At 34.8% G+C, this 19,205-nt stretch overlaps 1 protein-coding gene across 1 annotated transcript in view; it reads left to right on the top strand.

Moving 5' to 3' along the window:
* Positions 1-19,205, top strand: part of LOC129216535 (protein patched homolog 1-like) — a 76,061-nt gene that overhangs the window by 32,559 nt on the left and 24,297 nt on the right. The window contains 1 exon segment of the mRNA XM_054850750.1: positions 11,855-11,981. Coding sequence (XP_054706725.1) covers positions 11,855-11,981 — 127 coding nt within the window.

Genomic DNA, 19,205 nt, shown 5'->3' with positions numbered 1-19,205 from the left:
CAGGCACGTAGCAAGAACTTTGTTAAGGGGGGGGTCCAAGGTTTCACGAACTTCAAAAGAGGAGGCATGCTAAAGCAAAATTAGTAGCTCATATTTACGTTAAAAAATAAATCCAATTAAAACTAATTATTAAAATATGATAATTAACTAAAATTAATTAAATAATTGAAATTGATAGAGCATTTATTAAAAAATTATTTAACAAAAATTTTACATTAAGTGGCAAAAAAATTAATCAGTTTATAAAATTAACATTAAACTAAAAGTTTTCCCATACTAAGTTTTCATACATGAATAGAAAAATTCCATCACATAAGCTTCCTCTGTTCTGATGCTTTGAAAAGGAGTGATATAATTCCTATTAATAAAAAGTTCACAATAAAAGAAAATCGGAAAACGAAAACTGTTCTATGGATTACTTGGAAAACGCAGGTAATAGTTTAATAAAATATTAAAGCTTTGTAATATATTTCAACAAAAGATGTACAAGTCATTTTAATTGAAAAAATAAAGAAATCTATATCTATCGAGTCGAATGTATAACTATGAATGCAATATAACGTAATTCCGCCACCCTGTCCGATTTGAACAAGATTTCTGGCAAAATTCAACCACCCTCTCGACGAAAATATTAGCAAGGTTTCATTTAAAAAGCTTGAACTAGTTCTTTATTTCAAATAATCAGTAATCCAAGTTTCAGCACAAAGGTATTTATTTGTTATTTAGTTCTTTATTTATCTACTTTATAACATTCTTTTGATTATACGAAATTGAATGAAGTTTCTAATTTTATCCGTTTTCTAATTATCATTTCTAACCATCATTTAAAAACTTGAACAAACTATTAACTCTTTGATGGATGGAGACTTCCATTGTTGCAATCATTAAAAAAAAAAAAAAAAAAAATGCGTATTGCCGTTTTTTTTAAATCGTTATTATTATTTTTTTGCAAAACGAATTGGTAAAATAAGCTATCTTAGGATCCGTTATGGTATTTTTTTTTCTTTCTAATGGGGCTTCGTTAGAGGCTTTAGCCTTTTCGGACCTAGTGCGAACCACCGATATGGCATCTAGTCTTTCAAATGCTACCATTAAGGCGCGGAAGTGACTGCACAGGAAATTTCGATGCCGAGTTTCCACCAGATGGAGACACTTGAGCTCTCTTCGGTGCGAAACTGCACTAGGGGTTTAATTTTGTCAAGCCAAACGAATACCTGAGAGATCTTTTACCTGTCGAGTAGTGGAATGTATGGTGAATGAAATTAAGCATCTATGTATTTTTATTTTAACAATATTTTGGAAAAATTGCAAATGATTGCTTTTTATAAATGTTTTTTATAAGGTCATGAATGATTTAAACATTATTGGCGATTTTCCTCTGATGTTTTCAATTTGATGTTTCATTTAAAAGATCAAGAGGAGGCATCGCACCCACCTATCTCACCACCAAACACGAGTTCAGTTTATTCTGCCAATACAAAAAAAAAAACTTCTGTACAAATCAGTCTTTTTCAAATTAAAAATATAATTGTAAACAACTACAGGGAAAATGGCAATATACTCTATTACGAATTATCGTGTCAATATTTGATTATAACTTGGTTACTTTACTGTCTTTATTAGCAGTAAGCAAGTGTTCTACTCGAAAATTCCATGATTTGGAGTCAAACGTCAAATTTTGATCATTAAGGTAATCTTCGTCCCGTTTGCGACTGCGTTAATACAGTAGCATTAAATTAGATACATTTTCAACAATATGTAATATGCATAAAGCTAGCCAATTTTTGAAATCAAAACTTATAGGTTTCTTATAGCCTCAGTTTATAAATTTTTTGCTCAACAGTCATCTGATGTTCAAAAGCCTAAAGACAATCTTTTGTAAAAAAATCTTAGAATGATTGTGGTTAAAAATCCAGTAATGATTTAAATCTACCTTCCAAAATTCATCTAACAATAATAACACTTCTGATTCTTTCATTTTCAAATTGGTATAACTTCCATTCTAGGAGCGATTTTGTAATCATCATGTATTCTCGAAAGCATATCATATTTTATAACGTAGGTATTGACTTTTTTTTTTCTTTCTTTTATGTGATGTTAGTAAAAGATATTCTATTGCAAGAAATAGCAAATAATTTTAACTTGAAGAAATTAAGAGTTAAAAAAAAAATCTAATATTGACGTGAAAAACACAAGTATATGTACCTCGCATTGACCTTTTTTTAATTATATGCGTAGTAAATAGCAGAAACTTTCACCTAGTAATTTTATAGTTAAATGCACATGTCCGTTTTTTGTTACGTTTAATGCTACCTTCGCAATTTACTAATGATGGATGCATAGACGCTTATTAAATAATTCCTCAGTAAAAAGGCGGTAAATACTAATCAGAAAATTTATTCCAATGAAACAAATACAAATATGCTTTTCTTGAAAAACGGAACAACATCGAAGAAAGATTTTTTTCTTCAGTTAAAAATGACTAGCTGCTCTTCTCTTGGGACCATAGACTCACATTTCAGTAAGATTTAAAAGTACGAATTTCTAATAATTACTTTTAAATTACATGTGTTAATATGGCCGAACTTGCAATTTCATAAACTGACTACAGTAAAATATTCAAGTAATTTTCAATTTCATTCTTCGCTTCATAAAATTTTGATACAGCGAAAAGTAATTTCGTTGCATCAACTTCAAATTTATTTATTCACTTATGTTCAAAAAAAAAAAAAAAAAAAAAAAAAAAACGAACTTTTCAGGATTACAGTTTAAAAGTTGTAAGCTTCCGGGGAGATAAGTAATCTATTATTGTTAAAAATAAAAAGTTTAAATAACATTATTAATCAAAATATAAAATGAATCTGAAATAAATCATACCAAAAATATCAAGTTCAAAAATAAATTAATAATTAATATTTATTTTTTCTCATCCTCAATCACACGAAATGTGTAGAATTTTTTTTTCGTTGCTGTCGGAACTTAGTTTTTAAATGGGAAAACATATTAACACATAAATTGCTCGTATTGTTAAGAAAACTTTAAAAGGAAACACTACAACTTACCTAGTTTATGTACTTTCTTCTGATTACAATTTTGTTCAAGATATGTTTCCTATAAGCGCGTGGTAGAAAAAAACTGTGTGTTAAAACAGAAAATAATAGGAATTTCAATTACTAATTCACCAGGGATGCACCTCACTCTGGCTGTCCTTCGTGCAGCATGTGTCTAGGAAATCAAGTCCAAACGGGAAAAGAGTCAAAACGAAAAGAAGAAAGAAAGAAAACCACCCCAATGAGACTGGGGAATGTTTGTTTTCAATTACTTTGCCAATGGCAATTTCGTGGGCTGAGGGAGAGGGGCCGAATTTCAAGGTCACAACCCAGTTGGGTTGAATTGGAAATTCGTCGTTTTCGGACGGATTCTTCGCGACACAGGAAGAGACCGGCGGCAACTCGGAACCCGCAGTTATTTCGCGAGGTTCTCGTGTTCTGAATCGACTCGGACGCGGGAAAATTGTCGATAAATGGGAATATTTATGGGGAAATACCGGGTTTCATAAAATTTCTCTCTTTGGAAAATTTTTGTTGTCGTGAGGTGCAACAACCGAGAAAAAGCAGACAGTGGTCTTTCGGGAAGGGGGGGTCCGGACCCCATGGACCCCCCCCTTGGCTACGTCCTTGATGGAATTTTCGAGTAGAACACTTGCTTACTGCTAATAAAGACAGTAAAGTAACCAAGTTATAATCAAATATTGACACGATAATTCGTAATAGAGTATATTGCCATTTTCCCTGTAGTTGTTTACAATTATATTTTTAATTTGAAAAAGACTGATTTGTACAGAAGTTTTTTTTTGTATTGGCAGAATAAACTGAACTCGTGTTTGGTGGTGAGATAGGTGGGTGCGATGCCTCCTCTTGATCTTTTAAATGAAACATCAAATTGAAAACATCAGAGGAAAATCGCCAATAATGTTTAAATCATTCATGACCTTATAAAAAACATTTATAAAAAGCAATCATTTGCAATTTTTCCAAAATATTGTTAAAATAAAAATACATAGATGCTTAATTTCATTCACCATACATTCCACTACTCGACAGGTAAAAGATCTCTCAGGTATTCGTTTGGCTTGACAAAATTAAACCCCTAGTGCAGTTTCGCACCGAAGAGAGCTCAAGTGTCTCCATCTGGTGGAAACTCGGCATCGAAATTTCCTGTGCAGTCACTTCCGCGCCTTAATGGTAGCATTTGAAAGACTAGATGCCATATCGGTGGTTCGCACTAGGTCCGAAAAGGCTAAAGCCTCTAACGAAGCCCCATTAGAAAGAAAAAAAAAAAAATACCATAACGGATCCTAAGATAGCTTATTTTACCAATTCGTTTTGCAAAAAAATAATAATAACGATTTAAAAAAAACGGCAATACGCATTTTTTTTTTTTTTTTAATGATTGCAACAATGGAAGTCTCCATCCATCAAAGAGTTAATAGTTTGTTCAAGTTTTTAAATGATGGTTAGAAATGATAATTAGAAAACGGATAAAATTAGAAACTTCATTCAATTTCGTATAATCAAAAGAATGTTATGAAGTAGATAAATAAAGAACTAAATAACAAATAAATACCTTTGTGCTGAAACTTGGATTACTGATTATTTGAAATAAAGAACTAGTTCAAGCTTTTTAAATGAAACCTTGCTAATATTTTCGTCGAGAGGGTGGTTGAATTTTGCCAGAAATCTTGTTCAAATCGGACAGGGTGGCGGAATTACGTTATATTGCATTCATAGTTATACATTCGACTCGATAGATATAGATTTCTTTATTTTTTCAATTAAAATGACTTGTACATCTTTTGTTGAAATATATTACAAAGCTTTAATATTTTATTAAACTATTACCTGCGTTTTCCAAGTAATCCATAGAACAGTTTTCGTTTTCCGATTTTCTTTTATTGTGAACTTTTTATTAATAGGAATTTTATCACTCCTTTTCAAAGCATCAGAACAGAGGAAGCTTATGTGATGGAATTTTTCTATTCATGTATGAAAACTTAGTATGGGAAAACTTTTAGTTTAATGTTAATTTTATAAACTGATTAATTTTTTTGCCACTTAATGTAAAATTTTTGTTAAATAATTTTTTAATAAATGCTCTATCAATTTCAATTATTTAATTAATTTTAGTTAATTATCATATTTTAATAATTAGTTTTAATTGGATTTATTTTTTAACGTAAATATGAGCTACTAATTTTGCTTTAGCATGCCTCCTCTTTTGAAGTTCGTGAAACCTTGGACCCCCCCCTTAACAAAGTTCTAGCTACGTGCCTGACCTAAGCAATGAAGACATATTTTATTTATTAAAAAAAAGCTATACTGATTAGATACTCTCGCAAGCATTTCAAACAACATTGTAACAAACCCTGTGTTTAACAATCGTGGATGCGTGGAGAGAAAGTGGAAAATTACGACTCCCTTGAGGGTAACATATATGAATGACGAACTAAAATGTTGTACTTTTCCCTCTTTACGACAATTTTTCTGATTAAAATCTTGAATGAACTGCCCGGTTTCAGATCAGTTAGGAGAACAGGGCCCTAGCCCCGGGAAGCAAATTTAAATGTGGCTCCGAAACGAAGATCCAAAAAGATGCCATGACCTGCTTGACGAAACTAAAGAAGGCTTAAAATTACGTTTCTATGATTTTACTTTTGGAAAATTTCGCTGGTTGAACCATCGATCTTAAGGACCCAATTAAGAGTCTGATTCACCTCTTTCACCTTAACTTAACCAAAAATAGCATGAAAATGTTGGCTCCAAAATCCAAAACGTATTTTCAAACGACAGCCCTTCCTATTATCAAACGTTATATAAAATTGCTTTGGCATTTTTCGAAATTTTTGCAGTGGAGGACCCCGAAATCCATTCGCAAACATTACTACCGAAGACAGTCTCAGTTAGCGTCTTTAGAGAAGCCCCTAATTCCACCCCCTCTCACTTGACGTATTGAAAAACAAACTAAAATTGCGTTTTTCAAACATCAGTTTCAAGAACTTTTGGGGAAGTCCCCGGATCCCCATTTTCTCCAACGCAATCACTGTTACCTGAAAATTTCGTTTTTAGACGGTTCCGTGGAGAGCCACAGCTTCCTGCCTAAACTAGCCTGAAATTGACTTCAGTTTCAAAAACACAGTTCGTGAGGGCACAATGAACCCCCGCCCGCTCTTAATCCCATCGTTATCAAACAATGCTAAAAATACGATTTTGTGACATATATTTCTAAAGAATTCCTGGGGAGAACTGCCAGGCTTATGTAACTTTTTACTGCGCTATGGCATATCCATCAATTGTCGAGGATAATTGGTGAGGTGGACAAAAGTCTATAGTTATATTTTTCAGATATTAATGTTGAAAAATATGAGAAAGATCCGTAGAAGCTTCCGAGTTTTGTTAACGTTACCAAAGATAATATAAAATTGCGATTTTAGAAATATCTGATTAAGAGCCCTAAAATTCTTCCTTCCCAAAAACAGCCTATAATGGATTTCAGTTCCGAAAAATATTTTGGTTCGGAATATTTTCACGTTTCCCCTATTGTTTTCAAATCTAGCCAAAAACAGGTTTTTGAAAAAATAGTGCCGAGAAATTACCGGAGGATAGCCGCCAGATCCCCTACCGTCACCAAAGACGGCCTAAATTTACGTTTTAACTTATATTTCGAAATCTTTCGATGGGAGACGATTGAATCTCCCTCCCTCTTGCAACGTCAACAGAGGTAACCCAAAAAATTGCAGGTTTAAAATTTCAGTTCAGAGATTTTTCGGGAAGAACGTCGATCCTTCCTAAGCTACGGTCTCAAAAAATAGCTTCAAATTGATTTCAATTTTGAAAGAATTTTAGGAAAGAACTGCAACATTACTTTCACCTAAACTCTCGAAAAAGTTCCTAAAATTGCGATATTTGACGTCAATTTCGAAAATTTCTCCATGCTACTTGAATATACTTGACTCTTTTCTCCTTGCAACCAAACACAACTAAAGATTAACTAAAAATATTTTTCATACGCCAATTTCGATAATTTTCTTAAAGCAATCCTCCTCCCCTGAACCGTAACCCTGAACCCCTGACACCTTCCCCCACGCTTCCCCTTCCTCCGTCCCTTCTCTGATGTCACCGCAGAAAGATTATAAAATGCGTTTTTACGACTAGTAAATTTTTTATCGATTACTTTCTTCAAAGATATAAGTTATACCTAAGGAGTTTCTTACTATAAAAAATTTCTTCCTTTTCATAATATCATTCTTTTGTCCTCCCCCCTTTTTTTAATTCGAACTTGGCATAGAAATTTATAGAAAGATTTATATAGAAGTTAAAGATTAGTCAAAATTTGCAAATTACTCTTGAGGGGCGGCACATTAGGTCTTTGCACACGGGCGGCCGATACCCTAGGATCGGCCCTGGAAATAACAACAAAACTTGTTTACACTAATGGAAAACTTCCGCGCCAAATGATTTCTCCTATATGAAAACAATATCGATAATCCTCCATCGCCTGCAAGACGGCAGAACCGTTCTTTCCTCTCAACCGAGAAAGGAACTCAAGTTAGTTCGAAGACCTCCCAAGTAGAGTCGAGATTTCTTATTCTTAGAACGCGAAGGTAGCCCCTCTTGTGTTGGTGCTCACTTACGTTTCGACCTTGCATTTATGCCGAGTTTTTTCTTCTTTTTTTTTACGGGCTTTTTCTTTCGCTTTTTAAAGATTTTATTTCGTTCATGTTTTGATAAGTTATTTTTTTTGCGCTATCGTGCCTGTTTTTTTCTCCTACTACTCGTTTCAGTGCTCTTGAACTTGAATAAATTTTCGCTGAACCGTTTATGCATCAACAACGTGGAATTTGATTTGCTTAAAAGCCCATTAAAATATATAACATTGTTATTGAAGTCGAGACGATCGGAAAATTGTGTTGTAAGAAATCGAGATTTTCTTTGTGTGTGTGATAAAAGTTTTTCCAATTTAAATAGCCGAGCTAGAGTAGCAATTTTTTTTCCAAAAACATAAAAAACTATTAGGGACCACTCATTAATTACGTAAGGGTCTCGAAAGGGAGGTGGGGGGGTGGGGGTTAAAAATCTCTGCATACCCTTACTTGTGGAAGGGGGGAGGGTGAAACCCATTCTTACGTGATATTTTCCTAGTCTATATTTTACAGTAGAAATCGCGCAGTAAAGCGGTTTGGCAGGGATGATATTTCATTTGCGTCTGGAAGGTTAAAACGTTTTAGAATGAGCTGTTTTTTATTTGATTTACAAAGAAAGTGAAAAAAAGAATTGCACTATGTATGGCACGTTTTATTTTTATTTAGCATCGCATTTCGCAATATTATACGAAAAAGTTAGAAAAACATTCAGTCTACATTCCAGCTTTTTAGTAAATATTTTTTTGCACAAAAATATTTAATTAAATAATTAGTTAATTTAATAACAATTCCAGTGATCTAAGATATTGCTGAAACCACTCTTACGTAACAAATGAATAGTCCCTTACTGCTACAATGGCTTGAAGTGTGTTATTCCATCTGGAAGCGTCTTTCCTTGGTACCTTCGAATATAATTTCACTACCATTGCCCACCGTGTATGGTTGATGCTAGAAAATGAATTTTCCTTTTTTAACTATGCAAGTGTACTAGTCGCCCACTTGCCGCACTTTTAACACTTACGTGACAATTTTGATGAAGTGCGCAAAATGACACGCGCACTCCAGTTATTTGAGTACTTTCAAAGTCAGATGGCTACATAGCAGAATAGTAAAGCCGTTATCTGACTATGGTTATAACAAGGACTGATGAGTCGGAGTTGGACCGATTTTGGAGTAAAATAGTTGGGAGATTTTAAAGTTTCAGGAGTCAGATCCGATTCTGCAGTTGACAGCGGAGTTGGAGTCGAGTCAGTGGCGCTCCGAGAGGAGGTCACGGAAGGTCACTGTGACCTCCCAAAAAATCCTCATATGGCAAACGTTGGCTGACAGTCCGACAAATTTGAAGACTGTTACAAAATTTCCATTTTTTCTCAAAATGAAAAACCGAAATTGGCGAATGTCGACTTTCACTAGTGATTCACGGGAAATTTTCGGTGTTTCTCTCCCTGAAGTCTTTGGTGTGTGAATGTTGATATTCACTGCCTGATGTCGACATTAATCAAATTTCAGACTTTCACTGCAACATATACAGGGCCGGCGAGAGACCATGTCAACCAAGTCGGGAAACTAGGGAGCCGAGGGGAGGGGGGGGGGGAGGCGACAAACAAACTGATAAAGGGCCCATCTTGGCTCTCGGTGGCCTTGAACCTATTTGTATAAAATACAACGAGTCGTTCATTGTGTGGATAAATTTAAATGTTTTTGTTTTCTGCACTTTTTTTTACGTTTTGCAGGAAGAATGAAAAACGGGGGGAAGGGTCTCGAACCAAAGAATTTTCAGTTGCCTCAACTCGCTGCTCACCTAACTCTTAATGAATAGGTTAGTTTAAAAAAAGAGTAATAAATAAGCGTGCTAACCAGCGATTTCTTGTGACAAAAATCGAAGAAATGCGCTTAGTTTTAATGCATTTTTTATTATTTTTTATATTTTTATTGTATTTATTTTTTTCTGAATAGAAAAGTCTGCTCTCTTTTATAGCGTTTTTCCAGAGGTAACTTAGTGTGTTTTGTCTAAGTTTTTTTTTTCTTTTGTAGTATTGCGTTCTTCATTGTGTAATTGCAATGTATTTGCGTTTCTTTTCGTATTTTAAAAATATTTTATAATCTTATTATTTTTAATACTTTATATCGTGAAATGCTATCTCACTTTCGCCTATGCTATTTTTAATGTATGTGCTCATCTCCCCCCCCCCTCCCCCTCTTTTTTTCTTTTTTAATAAACTACATTTTAAAACTTATTCTTCAAAAAAAGGGGGAGATGGAGAGAAAAGAAGAATTTATCCGAAAGAGCAGGGCAATAGTTTTGACGAATTTTAAGCGTTATTCGAATCTCTATTTTTAGTTTCGAATAGTATAAAATTTGTCACTATATCGCAGCGGTTCCGAACCTTTTCCCTCTTGCGAGCCCCTTACAAATTCCGAAAGAAGTCGGCAACCCCTTGGATAAAAGGTAATAGTAAGTAACAAGCAAAAAGGAAAAAACGGGCCTGCACACACACACAGTAAAATTTGGGAGATCTTTTTTAGTTTGATGCTGTTGCATAGTTTATAAGTAGAACTAAAACATGATTGCAAAATATAGAATTACAAATATTGCTACGAATTTAGAATGATCGGTAAAAAATAAATGCAAAACAAATTCACTCAAAAATAAACGCGTTAATTATTCTGTGTTGAACTTCAATCAACTTTGAAAAAATTTTGAAAATGGGATATTTGTGGAACAAAGAGGTTCAAAAAAAAAAAAAAGATTGGCTGAAGTTTTTCTGACACAAAAGTACATTCATCAATATTATCAATAAATCAGAAGTCAATTAAAGAATGACCTTTAAAGTACCTTTCAGGGAACTGTCTCAACTATATGAACTTTTTTCTTACAGTAAAATGAGAAATATCTCTAGGTTTAAGTCTGCTTCAAAAGGACTATGTGTCTAGCTGTTTAATAAAGATATACTGCGCACATTAATCGTTTGGTTTTTGAAGAATTTTCTTGTAATTATGCTATATAAGTGCGAAGTGAAATGCGTGTATTGAAAATAATAGAAGCGTCTATTTTCAATATACACATTTACTCTAATGTTTACTCAAAAGATAATTTTTATCAAAACAAATATTTTTAAGCTCACTTACTACAAGAGTAATTTTCTACACAAATTTCTAAAATTCCGTATTTACATATAAGCGCAAATTAAGTTGCATGGTTAAATTCTGTTGGTTCTTTTTTTTTTTTTTACTGCGTAAACCTCAAACTGCCAAACTTTCACCCACGAAATTTTCTATAGCAATTGATTTTTCATACTTCCCGTGATATGTTTTAGTTGCTAGCCATACTTTCCCTTTTTCAACAATAAAATTTGAAGTAAATTGTAGTCTATAATAACAGCGTGATCTCACTTCTATGCATTTTTGATTCGACACAAGAGAAGAGGGGTAGCTCTTCGCTGGACTCAAATGGTAAAGAAACTAAGCATCAAAATAATTTTAGACTCTCGCAAATGTTCCATGTAATGTTTTCATCAACTTTAATCAATCTTCTCGATAAAACGCTTCTGAGGATACGAACGCTTTCAAATTCTTTCATCTGCGGACAGTATTCATAAGTAGAGCATTTTCAGGGCTCTAATTCTCAATGGAAGCGCTAAAACCAACACTTTGCAATGACAGACTAAATTATTTAATTGTAAAATGTGTCGGGAAGTACGCAAATATTTTCATGTTAAGAGTATTGAATGCGCAGGAGCCAAATGAATAAAAGAAAGCAAAATTTGCTTGAAATCGCTTGAACATGAAATACTTTATCAGAAACAGGCATGATAAAACTCCGCCATTACAATATTTTTTACGCGAACCCCCTTGAAAACCTCTCGCGAACCCCCAGGGGTTCGCGAACCACCGGTTGGGAACCGCTGCATCGTAATTTCAATCTGAACAATGCGACTTCTCATTCCAAGCGATAACAAGCACTTAAAAACAAGACTTTTTCATTAATTTTTCTTTTGGTTGCAGGGCGGTTTTTCGTTTTTTTTTCTTTCTTTTTTTTAAATTTTTTTGTTATTGTTATTATGATTTATTTACTTTTATCTTTCTGAATTCTTTTCCATTTATTATCATTTTTTGAAGTTTTATGTTCATATTTCTTTTCTTTTATCCTTTCAGTGGTTTAAATATGAATGTACAGTGGACAAATTTAAATCCGCAATATTTAATAAATACTGTAAAAAGGTTCGGAACTAACTACATGTCTTCATTTCCGTTACTCAAAATAGAAACTTTCATGAAACGGGTGAGTGTTTTATTTTATTTATTTTTTAAATTTTTGTTTTGAACAGAATTAGTACGTTGCTCTGGTTTTCCAGTTTCTTGATGATTACGAGATTTTGCTGTTGTACATTATAATGTGTCCTTAAATATTATCATTGGTCATCGCTAGATGTTCTGTGATGTGTTTGTTTTTAGAATTGATTCCGCCGTCTAATCGTGTTAGCATGGACACTGAAACACTACGATAATTGCTTTTGTAAACCTCCTACTATCCAACTGAAGAATTTTTGAATGGAACGAATCAAATGCTTACCCCTAAAACATTTCATGTTTACAAGACTACACCACATTAATTTTGCTTCTTTGCGCGTTGCTGTTTTTTCAAGATCTTCAAAGTTTTTTTATTTTGAGATTTTTTCTCGCGGTACAGTATTTTATACATTCGCACCTGTAGCAAGGTTAGTGGCCCCGGCCTATATGACTTGGCACTTGAGTGCGGCGTTCTAAGAGCTAAAATTGCAACTGCGCAACTTAAGCTGAGTGTTAGAAATTTTGCTGCATTTCATTTCAATTTTAAGGCAGTTTGACGTGCAGAACTGAATTTTTTAATTGTAACTTACATGTACTAATCTCCACAATGAAATATTACAGCATACTTTAGAATAAAAATAAAAATACAGTAAAGTAAGGAATAACAACGTCAACAAAAAGCACATTGCAGATTACTGCAGATACGTGTTTTGGCGTAATAAGGAATGCATTTTTCTATGCAAAAGAAATGAGCTATACAGTATAACTTCGATTTAACGATTCCCGATTTAACGATTTCCACAATTCAATGATACATTTCACTGGTCCCCGCATTCGACTGCATTGAATATCTATGGTCCACGATTTAACGATATCCCTGATTTAACTTTTTCCAGTCCCTTGACAATCGTTAAATCAGGGTTATACTCTATATTGTTTATTAGAATCTCATCTTCGCGATTTTATTGTTATTTACGTATGCATTATCCCAACCAGGCAAAAATTAACATAATTCGACAAGTTTATAATTCCTCTCAACTCCTATGTCACCTATACCTATATGTCCTATGTACTATTAAAACAAATATAGCTGCATTCTTTTTTATATGTTATTCCGTTTCACATACTGTGAAACCCCGATTTTATGTTTTTCAGTGGATTGGGTTTTAGAAAAACGTAAAATACGGGAAATACATAAAAAGAGAACTCAAGTAGAAAAACTGAAGGTAATGAAGACAGCTGTTTTAAAAGGAATAGTACCTATATTTTACGAAAAGAACATCACTATACATACCATTTTAGATCATTTTAACACATTTTTAGTTAAGACTTCGGGCGTTTAAGTTGGAAATACAGTAAAGTCCCGATTATCGGCGCGGCGAATTATCCATGGGTCTTTTCACATTTTTTTTAACTTCCTTTTACAAAAAAGGAAGTACTGTATTCGCGAAAAAAATTTCACTCAAAAATCGACCTTAATTTCCATTTTGCTCACCACTGAATAAATGTTGAGTTTTTTTTTTTTTCGACTCGACTACACATGGATAAGTACCTAAGAACGTATAGACACGCGAAATATCCATAATGATAATTCCTGAGTTAATTATAACGAATTTTCACGTGACGTCTGTATGTGCGTATGTATGTCGAATAACTCAAGAACAGTAAGTCCTAGAAAGTTGAAATTTGGTACGTAGGCTCCTGGTGGGGTCTAGTTGTGGTCCTCCCCTTTTGGTTGCATTCGGGTGTTTCTAAAGGGGTCCTTTGCCCCGTTTGGGGGTAGGATCGTTGTTAATTTCGATGTAAACTCAAGTGGTGTAATGTTGGCGAACACTTGACTGGCGATATATCACCAGTCTTTTGGTCGCCAAGTTTTGTCACCAACTTGGCGACAAATTTGGCGGATTTTTTTTTTTTTTTTTAAATTTGTTTCAATTTGGCCACTGTTGGTGATATTTAGAGAGTAAACTATTGAATCACATTAAAATTGCCAGTAATGGGAAAATGACATTAATTTGGAGTAAAAGGAAGTCATGTGATGCACACATCAGCTCGTTAACGGTATGTGCTAATATAGTTATTGGCAAACGTATGATTGTTCTATTATTCGTTTTTAGCTGTTACGTGTATTTTTTTACATTCAATGTTGTCGTTTTTAGCTATAATTTAAATGTATATGTGAGTGTTATACACATTTTTTTTTGCTATGATCGTTTTTTTTAAAACCTATTATTCGGATTGTCCGCAGGTACTGTCGTCCGTGAATTGTTTTTAGTCATTCTTTAAAAAAGCTCAAAAGAAAACATATTGCTCATTTTTAATTTTTTTTTACTCATCAGGGAAAACGTAAAGTACAGGAAAGTCACAAATAACTAGGCTTGCCAGATTTTTGAAATATTCAACCGAGACACAGGAATCTCCCCCCTCCCTCCCCAGCGTCGCTAGTATTCAAAAGAGTACACACCTGTAACTGATTTTTGGAGTGTTTTATAGGGCAGTTTATTCTCAATGCTGTGAATTAATGGTTAGGTACTAAAATTATGAACCTAAAACAGGAATAGTAAAAATTCACATAAGCAGATAAAACTTGAACATTTCACGTCTTCAAAATAAATATTTGCAATTTATTTTAGTAAGAAAAAACATTTTGAATGAGGAATAAAAAAGTGAACAATATTTGGGAAAACTTTTCATTTTATAGGACTTTTCCGGTTTTAATCTTGTAAAAATCCTCACAAGCTAATCTGGTATTAATTTTACAAGTCAATGTCACAAATGATAAAGTAATTATCCTAAATGATCCTTCACAGTTAATTGTTTTTGGACCTCTTTGGTTATTTGTAATCAAATTAGTCTTTTTCCGGGACGTGAAATAAACCGGCCGGACACCGATATTTTGTCTGAAAACCGGGACTGACTCGGTTGTCCCGGTCAAACCGGGACGTATGGCAAGCCTATAAATAACTTTTCATCCGGGCTTAATTAACATCATTAGTATACGGAGGACTTGAAACCCGATTAAAACACGTGGTTCCGGGGAAAATGTAAATTCGGGGATCGTAAAATCGAAGTTTCACTGTATTACAAATAAAGAATTAAATAAATAAATAAAACACATTGATGAATGAATGTGAGTGTGCCGGATTCATCATTGCCAAAACTGGAAACGAAAAGGAAGTTAATGAAGACGAACACAATGTAGCCAAATAAACGAAGGAAGCCGATTTCATTACAAGCCAAACGCCAGTGGGATAAATGCGAGGATATAGCCCCAGGCGGGCCTCATGATGACCACCCGCTTGACGATCGTGGTGGTCCCCCTCTACGTCATAGTCCTTTATCCCCCCCCCCCCCCCCATTCTTTCTCCCACCGCTGACGCTGGAAATTCCACCCCACCCTTTAGCGGTCCCCCGCCGCACGTTCATTCTCAGTTCATTATTAGAAACGACCTCTTCCCCCATATTTATTTATTATTTTTTTTAAAATTATGTGTTGCGTAGTATTTCCGTATTAAAATATCTCGCATCGCTGGAATAATACGTCTTTAACTGTATTTCCGGAATGTTTTTAATGCTATAAATGTGTTAGTTTTCATGTCAGAAAACAATTTTCATTTCGCTTGAAATCGTTATTCGAGCAATTTTTCTCTGCATCGTTATGCATGTCGCCTTAATAAATAAATAAAAAAGCAAAATAGTGTTAAAACTAACAGCCCTGAAGCAATCTAATGCTATCTCGTTCGAATATTTGAAAAAAAAAAAAAAAAATTGTAAAAATTTGATGAATATATAAACAAGTGACACGCGTTGCTCCCCCCCCAAAAAAAAAAGCAAAGGCGCATCCCCCTAAATATTGCAAAGACCCCCAAGAGCAAGAGCCCCCAAAAAAGGAGGGAAATACCCCTTAACCTCCCCTGCAAATTTTAATGGCGCAATCTACGCCATGAACCCCGCCCCAAGGTGGGCACCCCTGGTATTTACACATGTACAATGAAGTACCGATTATCTGCGAGTGGATTTTTTCGCATGTGCAAGAAACAAAAACAAATGACTAATATTTTCATGGGGGGGGATCATAAATTTTTAGATTTTTTACTTTTATTGTACATGTCCTTCAGACTAAGGAACTGTACAGTACAACCTCGATTTAACGATGGTTGAAAAAAGCCATCGTTAAATCAAGGATATCGTTAAATAGGGTAGCATTTACAGTTAATAATCAAATCTAGACCAGTGAAATGTATCATTGAGGAAACCATTAGATCGGGTTACGTTAACTAGAAGTTATACTATAGTTTGACGAATGAATTAGCTTACGTTTGAGTTATCGTTAACTTTTTTTACTGCTTTTATATGCTTTAGCTGGGGCTTGCACAGAAATTTTGGGGCACTTTGATGACTTTGCACAAATGACTTTTATGGGCCCCTCCATATTGTTTACCTTTACGCCTCTGCATATATTTCCCCCCTCATTTTTAATCTCAGGCCCCCTTCATGCTCTAGCCCGGACCAACGTATGTCCCTTCTCCCCCCGTGCACGCCCCTGTGCTTGAGGACATAAAATACTAATTTTTAATTTAAGTACTGCATCCCGCGGATAATCGAGAGTGAACTGTAATTTCTTTTGTTAGCTATATTTTTTTAAGGATTAAGTAAAGTGAGCTTGTACTGGCGAGAACGTTTGAAACACTTTTCTCAAAATTGTTTCTCGCTGTATAGTTTTCTTATCTTTTTTCAGTTACATTTCTTCTTTTTTTTTGTTAGTAACATTCCTCTTTCTAAGGAACCGGCAACGATATGAAAGACTCAATACAACAGCCTGAATCATATAAAAGTCTCATTTCCCAATTTAAGAAATTCAGAAAAAATAGCTTCCACCGAAAAATACATAACCGATTTTAGTAGAGGTGAGCAACTACGTTCGCCAAAATATAAATTAAGATTTTTCTATTCTGGTTGGTGCATTATCAGTGCCGAACTCGGATTTTACCACGTGGCGTCTTCAATGCAGCAATTTCATTCCGTTCCTCCAGCCACCCACATTCATTCAGCTTCGAGAAAATAGTTGTGGAGGATAGCTTGCAGTATCCCTCTTTCTAATCTCTTGTCACATTCATCTATTGTTACAGCTCAATAAAAACAAGCTGCGTTCTTAAAGGCGTTTTACGCTCACGTAGGGGTTTTGACCTCTTAAGAAATGAGGCAAGAAGGAAAAAATACTGGAACTGTGTGTGGCATTGGTGATGGAATTTCCTTTTCTTCTCTTATTTCGGATTTAATTTCATTTGTTGTATGGATGGCGGGTAGACATGCTTCGTATGTTTTTTTTTCTTGGTAGAAGGACACTTTTTTTAATGAGCCCTCCTGTGGCACGGTGTCTGCTCTGCAGAAACGAAGTGACATTTGCCTCTCGGGTGTTTGAAACATGACTCGGGTAACGCCGCGACCATTTGGTGTCATTGTGTGTATTCCTTCCTCCGCTGATGAATTCGCTCAAGTGACAGTGTCAGTGTCAAATGTATCAAATGTATTTTGGGGGCAGGAGGGGATAGGAAATCGATATTTTCCTTGTCGTTTACTGACTACTGAAATTCATTTTCATGCCATTTCCATATTTCATCTCCTGAATTTCCTACGTACAATATGGTTCATTGTTAGTTTCATTTTGCTTCAGTTTGAGCCCTACTTGAGGCTACACACTCCCCCCCCCTCCGGGGGAAAACGTCTATTCGCTTGTAATCAGGGGCGCTCCGATGGAAGGACACCGTGACCTTCCAAAATTTTCCTTATTCGGCAAAATTTGTCTGAAAATTCGGCAAAATTTGGAGTTTCATTCTGCAAAATTATCATCATTCTGCGAAATTTTGATGTTTTATGCTGCAGAACTATCATGATTCTAGGAAATTTGAAGTTCTATTCCGCAAAATTATCATCATTGGGCAGAGTTTCATTCAGCAAATTGAAAATTTCTCCCTTCCTAATTTAAGGGCCTAAAAATAATTAACAAGCCTCTGCTTGTAATGCTCAGTGAACCCGATTAAAATGTCTGATTTTGCACAATTACTATCGGATTCAATCGCTAATAACTACGAAACTAATAATGCGTTAATCGCAGTTGTCTATGTGTATATGCGGATTTGTTACGATTTAGCGTTGTGTAAAGTACTTTACTGTGAAAATGCGTTTAGCTAGCTCGTTGGTTCAGGTATCATCTAAGTGAAAAAATAATATGATTTGCCGGCATATGTGAAAATCGATTTTGTTTTGAAAAATGCAAAATAAAAGTAGATGTCGTCTCCCATGAGTCGTAAACATGCTCTTAAGGTCACTGTGACCTTCCAGAAATTTTTTTTCTGACGATTCGACAAAATTACCATCATCCGGCGAAATTCGGAGTTCCTTTCGGCAACATTTGGAGTTCCATAGTTCCATTCGGCAAATTGAGAATCCCCCCCCCCCTCCCAAATTTAAGTTCGGGGTGTCCTTTCTTTAATGAAGCACCTCCATAACCTGAACACTTTTGTTCGATCCCATGAGCGTTCAGAACAGAGAGAATCTACTGCACTAACTCCGCTACGGTTCTTGACCTTAAAAAGAATGGACTTGAAGAACAAATAAAATTGCATTCATCAATACCCCCCCCCCTTTCCTCTTCACCATATTATTTAAATTCATAACTCTGCACGCGATTTTGGCAACACCACACGCACTTAGCTCTTTTACTATTCGGATTGCTGAAAGAACTCGGAGCTCATAAGAAGCGCTTGGGCACAGTGCCAAGCATCTTGTGTGGTCTCGTATCTTCAATGGGGTTAGTAGTACGTACTACACACACAACTCTGCTCTCTATATACTCCCTTAATATCCACTCCGGTTTCCGAATTTTCTTTCCCTTGCCTTCTTCAAATTTACTCCCCCCTCAGCGAAGATTAATTATTAGGGAAATCTGAATGAAAGAATATTTTTTTTTTCTTTTCTATTCTAATTTATTTTCGTTACTACTCGTGAATTATTTTGGTGCCAGCGCACGTTTGTTTTTTCCTTTTCGCTGCTTGAGTCTTTTTTTTTTCTTTTTTTTTTTCAAACCTTTGATTGAAATATCCTTTTTGCAGTTCGGAGATAGGGAGGGGTTTCGCTATTTATTTCAATCGAAGTTTTTAGAAATGCTGTTGCGCCCGTGGTTGTGAAATCGTATGTAGCGAATTTATGGTTGTTG

The sequence above is a fragment of the Uloborus diversus genome, chromosome 2 (assembly GCF_026930045.1).
Source record: "Uloborus diversus isolate 005 chromosome 2, Udiv.v.3.1, whole genome shotgun sequence".
Classification (NCBI taxonomy): domain Eukaryota; kingdom Metazoa; phylum Arthropoda; class Arachnida; order Araneae; family Uloboridae; genus Uloborus; species Uloborus diversus.
The sequence above is the reverse complement of the archived record's forward strand: the minus strand, read 5'-3'. Positions and strand labels throughout refer to the sequence as shown.